Source organism: Rhincodon typus, chromosome 10 (assembly GCF_021869965.1).
Source record: "Rhincodon typus isolate 14 chromosome 10, sRhiTyp1.1, whole genome shotgun sequence".
NCBI classification, from domain to species: Eukaryota; Metazoa; Chordata; class Chondrichthyes; order Orectolobiformes; family Rhincodontidae; genus Rhincodon; species Rhincodon typus.
The window spans coordinates 30,631,747-30,645,708 of record NC_063341.1 but is presented as its reverse complement, the minus strand read 5'-3'; the positions used below and the strand labels follow the sequence as shown (position 1 = coordinate 30,645,708).

The window sequence follows — 13,962 nt, the reverse complement described above, 5'->3', positions numbered from 1 at the left end:
AAATAATGCCACCTGATTCACGGACGAGGGACATCGTTCAACATACGAACAAATATTTACCAGTCATTGATACTGAACAATTACAAGTCAGTGGTTAAAATTGGACTGCCGTTATATTTTTAATGATTATTTACGATCCAACAAACAAGAACATTTTAAATGAGACATTTATACTAGGTCTGGCTCTGCAATCAGCTGGAGTTAAACAACCATCCACCAAGAGACGTCCAAAGTACTGTGCTAGAGCTACTGACTCTGCTGCTTCAAAATTGAATCCTCAGTAAGTATTGCTCGATGCTCTCTTTATATTTGTGTAAGCAGGTTTAATAGTGTTAAAAAATGAAATAGAATTTTAGTTAATTAAGACTGATTAGTGCGACTTTCTTTGGCTGGCTATTGTGTAGGTCCTTGAATCACTGGGAATATCCATTTCCCTACATTTTTCCACAATAGGTGATACCCAAAGAAAAATAAGTTCCTTAGTTATTATGGTGATGAAAAGCAGAAATCAGTTTTATCTGCACTACAAAAGTCAATATTCAGCAACACAAATTTGTCTTTATTTCATGTCAATTACAGCCAGTGTTATGTACAAGTTGGAATGAAGACAATAATCTACAAATTACAGACATTTTTAAATAGCTATATTTCAAATAACTTGATGTCAGATGTAGCAAACACAGACTACATCATTAACATAACATTCTCTCAACCTAACCCTCCCTTGCCTCCCCACCCTATCCCACAAGAGCAAACAAGTATTAGATCAGGGTTAACAGAATTTCTGTACTGTATATGCAGGCATAAAGATTACACTGTAAAGCTCTTGTATTTGGAAATGTTAATGATCTACATGATTCACACTCTCTTGTGAAAGGACAATAAATAGTTTAACTTTTCTGTAGTATCACAGACTGCAGAGTAAAGAAAGATGTTAAAAATGGAATATTCAAATCATATATGGTACATATGAACAAAATGACATCTTTTAAATAAAATATTGGGAATAATTCTCAAGTTAACATCTTAAATTTTCTATTAAACTAAACACGAGAAACTGTCTGAAGGAAACAGTTTACCTTCTACACAAAAGAGTGATCATAAAACAGCCCAATGTCCATTTGCAGACATCTTCCAAAGACTTCTTGTTCAATACATCTCCGTCTTCGTTCACAGCCTCCAGTTTGAGGGTTGTTGATCTTCCAGAGAATCAGTGCAGTTCTCCAATTCAGCAAAATAAACCAGTGAAACATTACTGGTTGCTTCAGCCTCTGTGCAGCAGAGGAAAAGATTTCATGACAATCTACAAGTACAACTATTCGTCCTGTATGATTTGCTTTTGTTCGTGATGCTGCATGTGTTCGTACACTTGGCAATTGTTCATTATAGCATTAGGACTTGTGGGAAACAGAGTCACACCACCTTACTTCACAATGCAGCATATTGCAACAATCTCGAGTGGCCCTCAAACTAGATGGTGACCGAAGTTGCTAGTGAGTAATACTGATTATCGGGAGATGATTTTATCAATGATATTGTAAAGCTTGTCATAAATGTCTATGTTTTGATGGAGACTCAATGATGTTACATTGTCCAGCAATTAGTAACAATCTTAATTAAACTATCAACTTCAAATGAAAATTGTACAGCTGTAATGTGACAAAAATCACAAAACATATTTCAGAACAGAATGAAGAGATATGCATAGAGATAAGATTTAGGCAGTGTGCATTGCAATCAAAATCACAAAGTAAGGGCCAAATGTCACCTTTATCTCAAAAGATACTCATGTTTTCTTTTCTGTTTTCAATGTAATCTTACCAAAACCTCACGTGAAAGGGTAAACAGATAAATAAAACAGAGTTCTTAAGTTGAGACTGCCATTTAAACAATTAATGTGATAAATGAGTGCCTGCATACAAGTTTACAGGTGATAAACAAAGTACATCAACAATAAAGCAAAAGAAAGTACATTTAGCATAGGTACAGAGTCACCTGGAAATACAAGCAAGTAGTTTACGTTAAATTAGTACAGAGGCTTTTGACCTTGACTTTCAAATTCTGACCAGGCATCATTCAATTCCATGAATATCATCTTGGCATATTGTTCATATGGCTGACCAGTGGCCTGTAGGGAAGAGTATATAAAATTATATTGAGAAAAAAAATTATAACTGGGTAATCACCAGCAATACTCCGATTTTGTTTGCAACAAATTCAACACAAGATGAATAACTGATGCCGAGAGCTACACATGAAATTAAAATAGGCAAAAGTGTAAACAATGACTTCAAATATTGTAAACAAAATATGGGATGAGAAAAGGACATCATTGCTCAATCAAGCCAGGTCCTTTGATTAATAATGCCACTTTATCTATTTTATCATGGTGTCTGCTCAAATACTACATTAAAACTAAGATACATTTTATTTTAGATCTCCACCATCCATAAAGTGCAGGAGAAACGCAACAGGTCTGGAACATCTGTTGAGAGAGAAACAAAATTCAACATTGCAAACCTAATAGGACTTCTTCAGGACTCGAATACTGTCTACCTAATCTGATGAGAGGCAATATTTCAATTTACATTTAGCACAACCACACCCAACAGGATAACACAGCACGACTTCACAATATTAATTTGTACTTGCATTTCCTTTATTTTAATGATGGCAGCTGTATCATAATTCTTTGATGCATTTGGGGAAATTTAAAAGATGTAAAGAGGTGCTATGACAAACTTATGTTTCCATTGCATGCTTAATCACATCAGTGATTTCACAGATTCACTACGCTGGACTTTTATTTATTATTCTTTCAATTTTGTACCAAATACTTAAGTATCTGTACCTAGGAATCTTGCAACTAAGATGGTATCATAAGCAGCAGCATTGCAAACTTTTCACTGCACTCATTCGACAGCATGTGACAATAAAGCTAAGTCAATTCATTTGTCGCAAAACAGGAGGCTATTTAAGCCCATGTTGTCCATGCCAACTCTCCAGAGCTGCTTATTAGTTCATGTGCAATCCAATTACTCTTTGGATGCCTCAATTAAACCTGCCTCCACCATACTCTCGGGTTGTGTATTTCAGATCCTAGCCAATCACTAAACGTTTTTCCCCCCTCATGTTGCTATTGTGTCTTTTGCTAATTATGTTAAAATCGATGGCCTCATATTCTGCATCCTTCCACCAATGAAAACTTCTTAAAAACCTCTCGCCCATTTGCTTCTGGAGATTTCTTACAGGTATTCAAAATCATCAAATTTTCTCTCAATCTTTGCTTCTCCAGGAAATATTCCCAAATTATCTATGTAACTGAAGATCCTAATCCCAGAGAAACTTTTCATGCATCTTTTCTGCAGCATTTCAAGTGGCTTCAAATCTTTCCTACTGTCAGTGCCCAGAACTGAATGTAATACTCCAGTTGAGGTGGAACAAGTATTCTGTACAATTTTATCATAATGTCCTTGCTGTATGCCTTATTAATCTTATTAATAAAGACTAGGATGCTGTATGCTTTATTAACACTTGGACCAACATCTTTCAATTCCATTCAGGAACAGATCTTTGTCCAGTTATTTTACATAATGATAAACATTTAAGAATTTACTGCAGAACATGGAGACTGGAGGTAAATTAATGATGGTAACTATTTATTACACATCATTTATGGTAATATAGTTCTTTACAGAAGCAAATCCTTTTAAAATAAAAATTTTTAAATTCACAGGTTATCAAACATTACAAAATGATTATAATGGATCTGAATTTTTAATGTCAATCTAATCTTTGTAATATATACAATGGTCACTGGGACTAAGGTACTGGAACTCCCATTCGAAAAATGCAGAAGTAACTCCACATTGCACCAGTTTAAGATTATTTATCAACACCTTAAGAACAAAAAAAAATTGAAATAAGTACCAGCCTTGCTAGTGATGCCTATTTTCCCATAATGATTCTTGTTTGCAACTTTAGGGATTAGCACTGGACAAGTCTAAAAAGATCCAGTTGTTTTCCAACATGCAAATTACAATTCAAATATAGTATAATATAGATGTATGATGGTAGCTGGGAAAAGAAAATTTATTTGTAGAGAAATGTACTTATTCATAGGCACGATTGTTCTTTTGGTATGAATCTAATTGTATTGTACAAAAAACATATGGAACAGTAAGATAACAAAACTATAACAAGTACGATATATCCATATCTATAGCACTCGGCATTCTCAACACTTGCGTCATATAGGCCTCGAACTTCTGTGGGCACTGGCCAAATGAGGAGAGACCTAGTGTTATATTGTACATTGCCTTTAAGAGAGTTCACCTTTAAGGACTTCATCTGTTCAATGCATATAATGTTGTAACTCTGCTTACCAGTTAGTCTGCTATGGATTTGCAAGCTGCACATTGTGATCCGAGATGTGTGATTTATATGTATTTCAATATGATTTAAAGTTTGGATTTTGAGTAAGTGGAATGTGGGTTTTGATTTGTGTCCTCGATGGCATTTAATGATTAACTTGTCAGTATTTCTGGAGCCAGAGGGTTTTTTTTAAAAAAAAAAAAGAGATTGGGAGAGTTTTACAAACAGATTAAACATTGACGAGCATTAACTTGCTTTCTGTTTAGAAGTATCAGAATTTTTATTTTGTTTTGGGGACAATCCCATAGCTTGGAAAGCTCTCACCCCACCCAGTTCAGACATCTTGGCAGAAGTTAGATGTGTGAAACAGTTTCTCCTGAAAGATGATAGTTTAAAACTATTAGTAAATAGGTTACTTCAGTGCAAAAGGTATGAGCTTGAAAGTTCCAAACCAGCAGTGTTTGCTTAGAACCCTGAAGGGGTTATTTGCACTGGAGAAAATCTAAACTCAGTTACGTGATTAGTCAAGGAAGAGCCTACCAGACTGTCAAGATGGCAATTAAAATAAACAGTTAAGTTAAACTTATGGATGTGATACAAAAAGTGAGCTCTCTGATGTTCGAGTACTGTAACATGATGGTGTTGGGATAGATTGGATTGTGTATTTTGAAACGTTTCAAATTATGTTACGCAGAAATAGCTTGTCTTTTAATGTCACGTTCTGTCCTTACATTATAAACTTCTGTTTTATTGTTAAAACCAAATCTGCAGCATTGTGTGTTAGTGAAAGACCGTCATGTTTTTAAAAATGATCTATCAAGCCAGATTTCAGCCTGGGATCTGACTTGTCCAGTAATAACATCAGTTGGTCTTCTGTAATGTCTGCTTCACAACTTGTAATGCACTTTACTGTTTGAAGTAAACTAGCCCTTGGAGCTGATCAACCCCTGATGAGGAATTGATTAAGACCATTATCATTAACATGACAACCAGGTCCTTGCATCTTCTTGGTTATTCTTTCCCAAACCTCTCCAATACACCAAATGTCATTCTAAGACATTAAAAGGCTTGAAATTCTGTGGGGAGAAAAACAGTCCATTGGTGGAAGAGTGGTGCAGCAGAACCTCATTTTTCACACAAGCCTGGACACTAGCCCTACCTCAAATTCTGAGCATAAGGTACATTGAAAAAAGTGTAATCTGCCATGCTGTAAAGGGCACATCCACCTCATCTGCCCTGACCTAGCTTTGTACTGTACAACAGCCAATGATCACTTTGGCCAAAAGATAAACAACTTCAAAAGCCTTCAATTCCAAAACAGAGCTATTTTGTTTCAAGCATAAGGCAATCAAAACTCACTTGGCACAATTTACCCGAAGAGACAAAGTAATTGCAAAGGCTAAAGAGAAGATCTGCTCCTCTTCACCCGGCGGTACTGTTATGTAATGTGCTTCTACAGTGAAATAAATGCACAAGACGCCAGTATGCCGTTACCAAGTCACCCTTTAGTTACACGAGCACAGTACATGGACACTGACCAGCTAACTCAAATCCAGCCCCTAAAGTGAGGAGAATCCCTGTTACTCCTGTTTATATCTGTCAATCAGCCAGGGCTCCCTAACTGACCCAGAAACAACCCCAACCAGGGATCTCATACTCAATGAGATCCACCGAGCCAACCTTGTTCCAATCACTACATACAGCACCATCGTTTATGGCAGCATACATCAGGACTTGGAGTGTAGAAGAGCTGAAAAATATTTAAGAAAAAAAAGTGTTCCCGAAAATTAAACACCTAAAGTCAAGAACAATGGTTTTCAAAATTGCTGTAGATCCTACAACAGTTGCAGTGAAAACTTGTGCTGGCAATCAGTGACAGATAGGTAAAGACAGCAAGGTGTAGGCTGCTCTTCATTCACATAGGAGCTACAGTGCTCAACACCTGCCTGAAATTACAACTAGATCCTTTTCTTCAAGTATTCAGAACTATGTTTTAGTTGAAGCTTAAAAAGGACTATGAGCTATAACCAAGATAAACTTGTAGTCGGTCTGCAGTGGTATGCGAAATTCACGAGAAAGATCGCAGGTTTGAAAACCTGTTGTTATCTTAACTGATTATCATGAACACAGTAGTTACGAGATTATAGATTAGGTTTTGTTTTAAACAGTCAAAAACCTCACTCTAAGCAGACACAACTGGCTAAAAGCATGGCTGCTACAAGTCAACTCATGAAACAACTATAAGCTTAAATGGATCATTAAATAGACATGCCCATGAGACCCATAAAATGTCAAGAACATCCAAACAGACAAATGGAGATGTGAAAATTTGAGCTTCATAGAAAACAGCAGACTGGAGGAAGATGATTAAAAAAGGACTCAGCAAATAATTCAATTATTTGCTTTGTGGAACTTCTGATTTCTCAAAGTTAACAAACCACCATTTTGAGATTTTAAACTATACAAAGAAATTTGACTAAGAACAGTGACTGTGCAGAACTCAGAGTTGATCAAGTAGGGAACAAAAAAAAAGTCCATCTTGAACCATCTGGGAAGAAAGCACTTCTCCAGGCAAGCAAAGAGATCAAATAACAGACAGACGTGTTAAAATATTTAGTGCTCTGCCCTAAAATTAAAAGTGCCATATCTGCAAAAACAGAAGCCAGGAATCTTCACTTTCCCAGAATCCACTGTTCTGAGGAGTGTGTCTGTACAAGAAACCACTACCATTGCAGCTGTTTGATCTGACCTCAAGTGTTAACCTCTCTGCTTCAATGACAAGAAATTCCAAACAACACACCTAATAGTTTACCATGGAGAATTACTATGGCTTTATTAAAAGTATTCTCTTTTTACTTTCAAAAGTTGTGTTTGTAATGTTTTGTTCATAACTTTCTCTCCTTATCCCCAAGGAACCTGGAGTAATAACTTGTAATATACTAAATTTCCAGCTGATTAAACAAGAGCTTGATTGTTCAGTTTTAACTTGAACCACTACAAATTAAAAAAGGGGGCTACACAAACTACATTAATCTATAGTTCACTGATCATGTGGCTGTCATCTCTGGTGGCTGTGATGTGACCATAGCAGGAAGAGGATAACTCACTATATTTGATCTTGAAAGATAAAATAAACCAGATGCTAAAAACAAAAGAGGAATACAAAAACACATCAAGTTCCTAATTTCTTATTATCCTGCTGGATTTAGCAGCACAGCATACACATGGTTGATATAAAAGGGAAGATACTGCAGAAAATTATTGGAAGAGTAGGTTCTGTGCTACTAGTATTGTTTGAGAAGAGTTATAGTATCACATTACTTCAGATTTTTTTTATTAGCAGTATGTAATGAGAAATGCCTTTAACATAATACTTAAAGTATAAACTCAGGGTTTCCCAAGGATAAATTCTGTCATGAAAAAATGGAAATAATTCACTTTCCAACAGATATACAGCAATGTTGCTTTAGGAAAATGTTCCCAAATTTTTCCCCTTTTCTCCTACAAGTTAATTTTTGCAATTGTGTAGTCATACAGGAATTGGCATCCTTCTAGTCTCACTCTGCAAAGCGGAAGCATTACTCCCTTCCGATAGCCCTTTATGTAAGGGTAGGGTCACTTAACAGCAATCAGGATTGGTAATCATGGCAGACATTTCCCCTTTCATCATTTCAATCAGTGCCTCAGCTGAGATCAGCTAACTGACATTTTAACACTCAATATTAAACAGGATGTCAGATCTCCTGCTGACATCTCCAGCATTTAGAGATCACAATCACAAATCATTACTTCAAATTCTCCAAATAATATAGTTATGCATCTCTGTGCAGGGCAATATTTAATGTGCCAAAACTTACACCCATCATGTGAGTGTGTATGAAATTTAGTTAATTCTGTAAAATAAGTCAGACAGAAAAGGTAACTATGGTTTTCAGTTTATAACCAGTAGGGATTATGGGAATTTATGCAATTAGGTCCTTAGTTTATTCAAAATGATTAAATTGTTCAACTGCTTCATATTATCAATTGAACAGCCATTTTAAAAAAAATGAAAAGTATTAATTTCGATTGCTATTCTTTCAATTTTCTTCATACAGATCTTGATGGTCGAATTCATGAGATAATGCCTCATTGTGTTTTTTGAAAGACAATGAAGAGATTCAGGCAAATAACTGACCAATTACCCTCAAAACTTTCTACGCCCAAATTAGAAGACCTAAATCCCTGTGCTGTTGGAGCTGTAGATCTCTAAATTAGTGCTACAGAATAATCATTAGCTTCATTCCACTCCATGAGTGTTATAACGTGGAGGTTGATGACCTTTCCCTCCACCGCCCCCAAGAACTAAAACCAAAACATCTCACCCTATAACCTGTAAAAGGAGTGAGAAGTGGTGTATCCTGCCTTTCAGCAACTTCTAGTGGTTAAATAAAATAAATCCCTGACACTCGCTTTACAATCAACAAGTAACAAAATTTATATATCTAACTCTAGCATTGAGCATATTAACTACACTAATAACAAACCGAATAAACCCCTTCCTAACTATTCCCACATAAAACAAGATTCTAATAGTATGCTGTTCCAATAAATACAAGTCCCACTTGTATAAAATAAAAATAGAATTTAGTCTCTCAAAATTACAGCCAAGTTACATATCTTCCTGAATGTTCTGTGCCTTCTCCACTGATTCTTCTGTCAGGTTTAATCACTAATTGTACCATGGGTACCTTTGTTCTTTAGATGGTGCTCTCTCTAAGTCAGAGTAGGCTGCGAAAGCCAGAGATTCTCTGAAGAGCTGAGGGCTATTAACTCTGGCGGTTGGCAGTTAGCGCTCCTAAATTTGTCAAAGTGCCCTCTTATTTTATACCCTTGATGACATATCAATTTCTTACACTAGGTTTGGTCCTATGTTGTCAAAACCAACCAATTAAATTCAATTGGTTTTAAGAATCGAAGCACCTGATTCAAATTGATTGGCTAAATTCAAAACTTGCTGTCTTGGTAAAAACTGCTGCTTTGCCTGCTAACTCTGTAGCTTTTTGATACAAATGTTTCAATTTGGGTCCTCTCTGTATTTGCAAACTTTCAACCTGCTGCTCACAGACATTATTTCAAATATCTAAGCATCGAAAAAGCACAGCATCTTTCAAAGAAACCATGCAATGCTTTCCTCCCTCGCATTTTACAAACACCAAATTCTAATTTCCTGCCTCTCAATCCACAAGTACTCTAACCAACTTCGCAGCTTTTAATATTTTACAAATGACCAATCATTTTTGTTGACTTTTTATTTAAGATAAGGCGTACCTAAATAAAAAAACTTTTACAGTTTAGGCATTCAGCATTAGTTCTCTCATGGATAAGTATTTACACACACTATTGCTTGTAATCTCCTTCAAACCTTTAGTGACATCCTTAACTGGAAACATTACATTGCATGGATGTATAACTTGTGACACTGGGACTATACAAGGCCAACAAATCCTGACAATTTAATCCATAACAGTCATATTTAAGAAAATATTTCAATTTGTTGGAGACATTTCAGAGAAGTTTCACTAGGATAATCCCCAGTATGGATGGATGGTCTTACGAGCAAGGGCTAAACAAGTCAGGACTCTACTCAGGAACAAAAAAAAAGTTGCTAGAAAAGCTCAGCAGATCTGGCAGCATCTGTGAAGGAGAAAACAGAGTTAACGTTTCGGGTCTGTTTTCTGCTTCACAGATGCTGCCAGACCTGCTGAGCTTTTCCAGCAACTTTTTTTTTGTTCCTGATTTACAGCATCCGCAGTTCTTTTGGTTTTTATTTAGGACTCTACTCACTAGTGTTTAGAAGAGTGACAGGTGATCTCATTGAAACATGTAGGATTCTTAAGGGGATTAACAGAGTGAATGCTGAGAGGATGTTTGTATGAATGCAGCCACAACACACAAGAGAATAGAAAAGTTCACTTGGCCAATGATTCTATGACTTGAATCAAGAAACACCATCAAGTTGCACTATGACTTCATTGTGTTCTCAGCCTGAGGGGGCAACAAAGCTGTGGAAATACTATTACATAAATACCCCTCCAACTCACTATCCCAATCTTTATGTATCTTGTCCTCCTTAAAAAGTAACTGTATCAGCATCCTGGAATTTTTTACTTATCGCAATAGGATAACAATGATTCAATAAGGCACTCTCCCAAACCCACACAGTCAGGGTAACCAAGAATGGCAAATAAATGTGCTCTCATCATCATTGGCTTCAACATGAAAATTAAAATCCCTGCTTACTTACACCACAGTTGTTATTCCATTTCTTGTACCAGTCAAATTCACCACTAATCAATTTATTTTGGAAGAATAATGTTGGTGTCTCTCAGAAATGGGTCATAACATTTCAGATGAGGCATTAATTGGGTGAGGACAAATTGTCCAACGCAAGATGCTGCATTTCAACATTCAGGATTGATCCATTTTCGGATGAAAAGCAAGTATTAAATCCAGTCAATTTGGTTCCCAAACAATAACAATTCAAATACACTGTGGAGTGATCACAAATACAAGCACAACACCACTTAAAAAGAAAGAAACTTACTTTATCAGGATGTACAACGAGTACTGCCTTCCGATAGACTTTTTTCACCTGTTCAGGAGTTACCAGGTCTGCCATGCCGACAGGCTTCCATTTGGTCTCCCCTTCCCACAAAACAGTATGCATTGTTGACAGTAACGCCCGTATATTTCTTTCTTTCCCTTCAATCCAATCCAATAACTGAAATGATCAAAATACATAATCTTAGCTTGATCAATACCAAGAGAACAATCAATAACAAAAGCAAAATTTAGATACTGGAGGTTTGAAATCAAGAAATCAGAAAATCCTGGAACTACTCAGGGCAGGAGGCTTATGTAGAGAGGCCAGAGTTCATCTTTCAGATTGATAAACTTTAAGTGTTAACTTTGTTTTTCTTTCCACATCCATTACCCGATCTGTTAGAATGTGATTTTTAATTTTGAGCATAAGATATTGCAGTGAAAGCCTTTCAGTTGTGAATTCTGCACAAAATTTCAAATACGTTTGAAACTTCATCCACAATCAACTCACAAAAATAAATCAGTTGTGAATTTTTACTCAAAGGCAGGCATATTTATATTGGGGATGAGAATACTTATCATTCTTATTGCAGAGTATCAATATCTCATATACCTTGTTTAGGTGTTACACAAGTCAGGTGAAGAATAGTAACTTTTTTTCATCAAAAGCATTCCATTTCGGTTATGTATTAACTTTACAACATTTTCCACTTAAGTCAGATATCATTTGGGTGAAATGTCAATTAATAAGCAGTTTTCTGCTGTGGTCATGCTAGGAAATGTCTGAGATTCCACAAACACATTTTAATAGAGCACCAGCTGCGAACCCAGATGTAGCACTGCAACAAAAATTTCTAATTTCTTTCAAGAATATTTCCAATTCCACAGACTTTTCAGAATGTGCACAAAGGAGTGTAAAGGAATCAACTGTTCTGGTCTTGGACAATAACAATTACTAATCCATGTGACCTGGCAAACTTTGAGCTGGTAGCATCAAGGAGGAAGTTACGAAAACATGGAAGCAGTGTGCCAAACACAAAAAGGAGTTAGAGAAAGAAGCTGATCAGAGTTCAGATCGAGACAAACAAGACAGAGAAAAATGAATACAGAATTCCTCTAAATCTCCCCGAGAAAGAGGTTTCTTTATGTTCAGCAAAAAAAGGGAACAGGAGCATAGAAGAAGTAGTCCACAAGCTAGGTAAAAAGCTGTAAAACATGGAAAGCCACATCAATAACTCAAATGTTTTACGAGCAGGGACAAACCATCAACAGAGACGTTATTGGGTGGTCAGTTGGGAAGGAACACTGGAAAGATACATCAACAGAACTGTTGTCACCAAGGGAGAAGATGATTTAGTAAAACTGTTTCTGCTAATGATAATCATACCCACAAAAACAGGAAGAAAACGGTTGTTGGATAGGATTTCTGACCTACACCACGTGAATAAAGAAAAGCATATTGTGGAACAGTCTGACTAATTAATGGCATGCATGCTAAAGGGAAATGCTGGTGGTTTTGTAAGATGCATTTTATTGCATTGATTACTTAGAAGAAAATTTACCTTATTTGAAGTATCATTCACCTACTATTTCATCTATTATTTGCATTAGTCCTAATTGGCATTAAAATAAAAGGAACATCATAATTCTTTGAAAACCTGGCTATAGTAAGCTATTTTCTTACTTGCATGATATATTTCTTAAGATTTTCAGAAAAGATGCTGTACATTACCTGACCTTTTAATTGGATCTTGATACATTTCTTTGACAAGATATTTCTCTGTTCAGTCTTGGCTTGAAATCAAAAATTAAAGTTTGCTAGATTTGTCTTGATCAGCTAAGATTCAGTTGCTCTGTTTTGTGCTGCTCATTCCTTAACATTGTTCCCATCATAATGGAGCCAAATGCAGGGCTCAAATTAAAAATACTGAATACTTAGTGTTCTGGAAGATACCATTTAGTTAAGATGCAATAAGGGTAGGGAAATCAACGTTTTCTTCATAGACCTTTAAGACTCTGAAGTTGAGTCACAAACTTCCTCATCTGATCATTGGCAAAGTAAATTGATTGCTTGAAAAGGATGCTTTTTTTTAACTATTTTACATTTCAGCCAATTTTCCCATTCTAATTCAGACAAGTCAGTCTTTTTATCTTTGTAATTGTTTTTATTTAAGCTGAAGACAGTTTCAGACCCCAGCATCACACCCTCAAGCCGAATGTGGAATTCCATTATGATACGTTTATTCTTACCAATACAATGTTTACTGTAAGAATCATGAATTAATTCTGTCTAATTATGTTACCACTTCTAAAATACCTGTTCCCTGGTTTGATTCCAAAACATATTGATCTGAAAAGCTGTCCCAACTACATTCTGTGAATTCATCCTCAAGGTTCCTTTTGCCAATTTAACTTGTCCAATTCCAAGATTATCAAAATTGCCCACAATTACAGCAGTTTCTCTCTACAAGCCCCAATTAGGTCTTGATTTCTACTCAATCCTACAGCACAGGTACTGTTAGAAAGTCGACAAACTGCTCCCACCAGTGATTTATTTGCCTTTCTATTTCTTATCGCCATGCAAATTGATTCCACATCTTGATCTTCCAAGCCAAAATAATTTGTTATGAAAGTATTGGTCTCATCCTTTGTCATCAACACTATCCTGCCTCCTTTCTGTTCCCATACTTCCAGAATGTTAAGTAGCACTGAATATTCAATTACCAGTCTTGATCATTTTACAATCATGTCTCTCTAATGGCCAGTTATTTATTTTCATTTGTGCTATCAAACCATCCATTTTACAAATGCTGCATGCACTCTGATAATTAAATTGTCTTTTTATCATTTTTCACTACTATGACCCTATTTGTTGGTGTGATCTTATGTTTGTATACTCTGTGCCTTCCTGTCATACTCTAGCTATTAACAACCATATTGCTATTATTCACTATTGCCTTGTCCTTTCTTGAGGTTGGTTGGCTTGCCGAGCTGGTTTGTTGT

General features: G+C 36.0%; 1 protein-coding gene across 1 annotated transcript in view; it reads right to left on the bottom strand.

Moving 5' to 3' along the window:
* Positions 1–538: 538 nt before the first annotated feature.
* Positions 539–13,962, bottom strand: part of dnajc6 (DnaJ (Hsp40) homolog, subfamily C, member 6) — a 121,609-nt gene continuing 108,185 nt past the window's right edge. Inside the window, exons 11-12 of the mRNA XM_048602075.1 lie at positions 10,961–11,137; positions 539–2,128 (exon numbers count right to left, since the gene is read on the bottom strand). Coding sequence (XP_048458032.1) covers positions 2,027–2,128; positions 10,961–11,137 — 279 coding nt within the window. The 3' untranslated portion in view covers positions 539–2,026. The remainder of the gene's footprint in view (positions 2,129–10,960; positions 11,138–13,962) is intronic.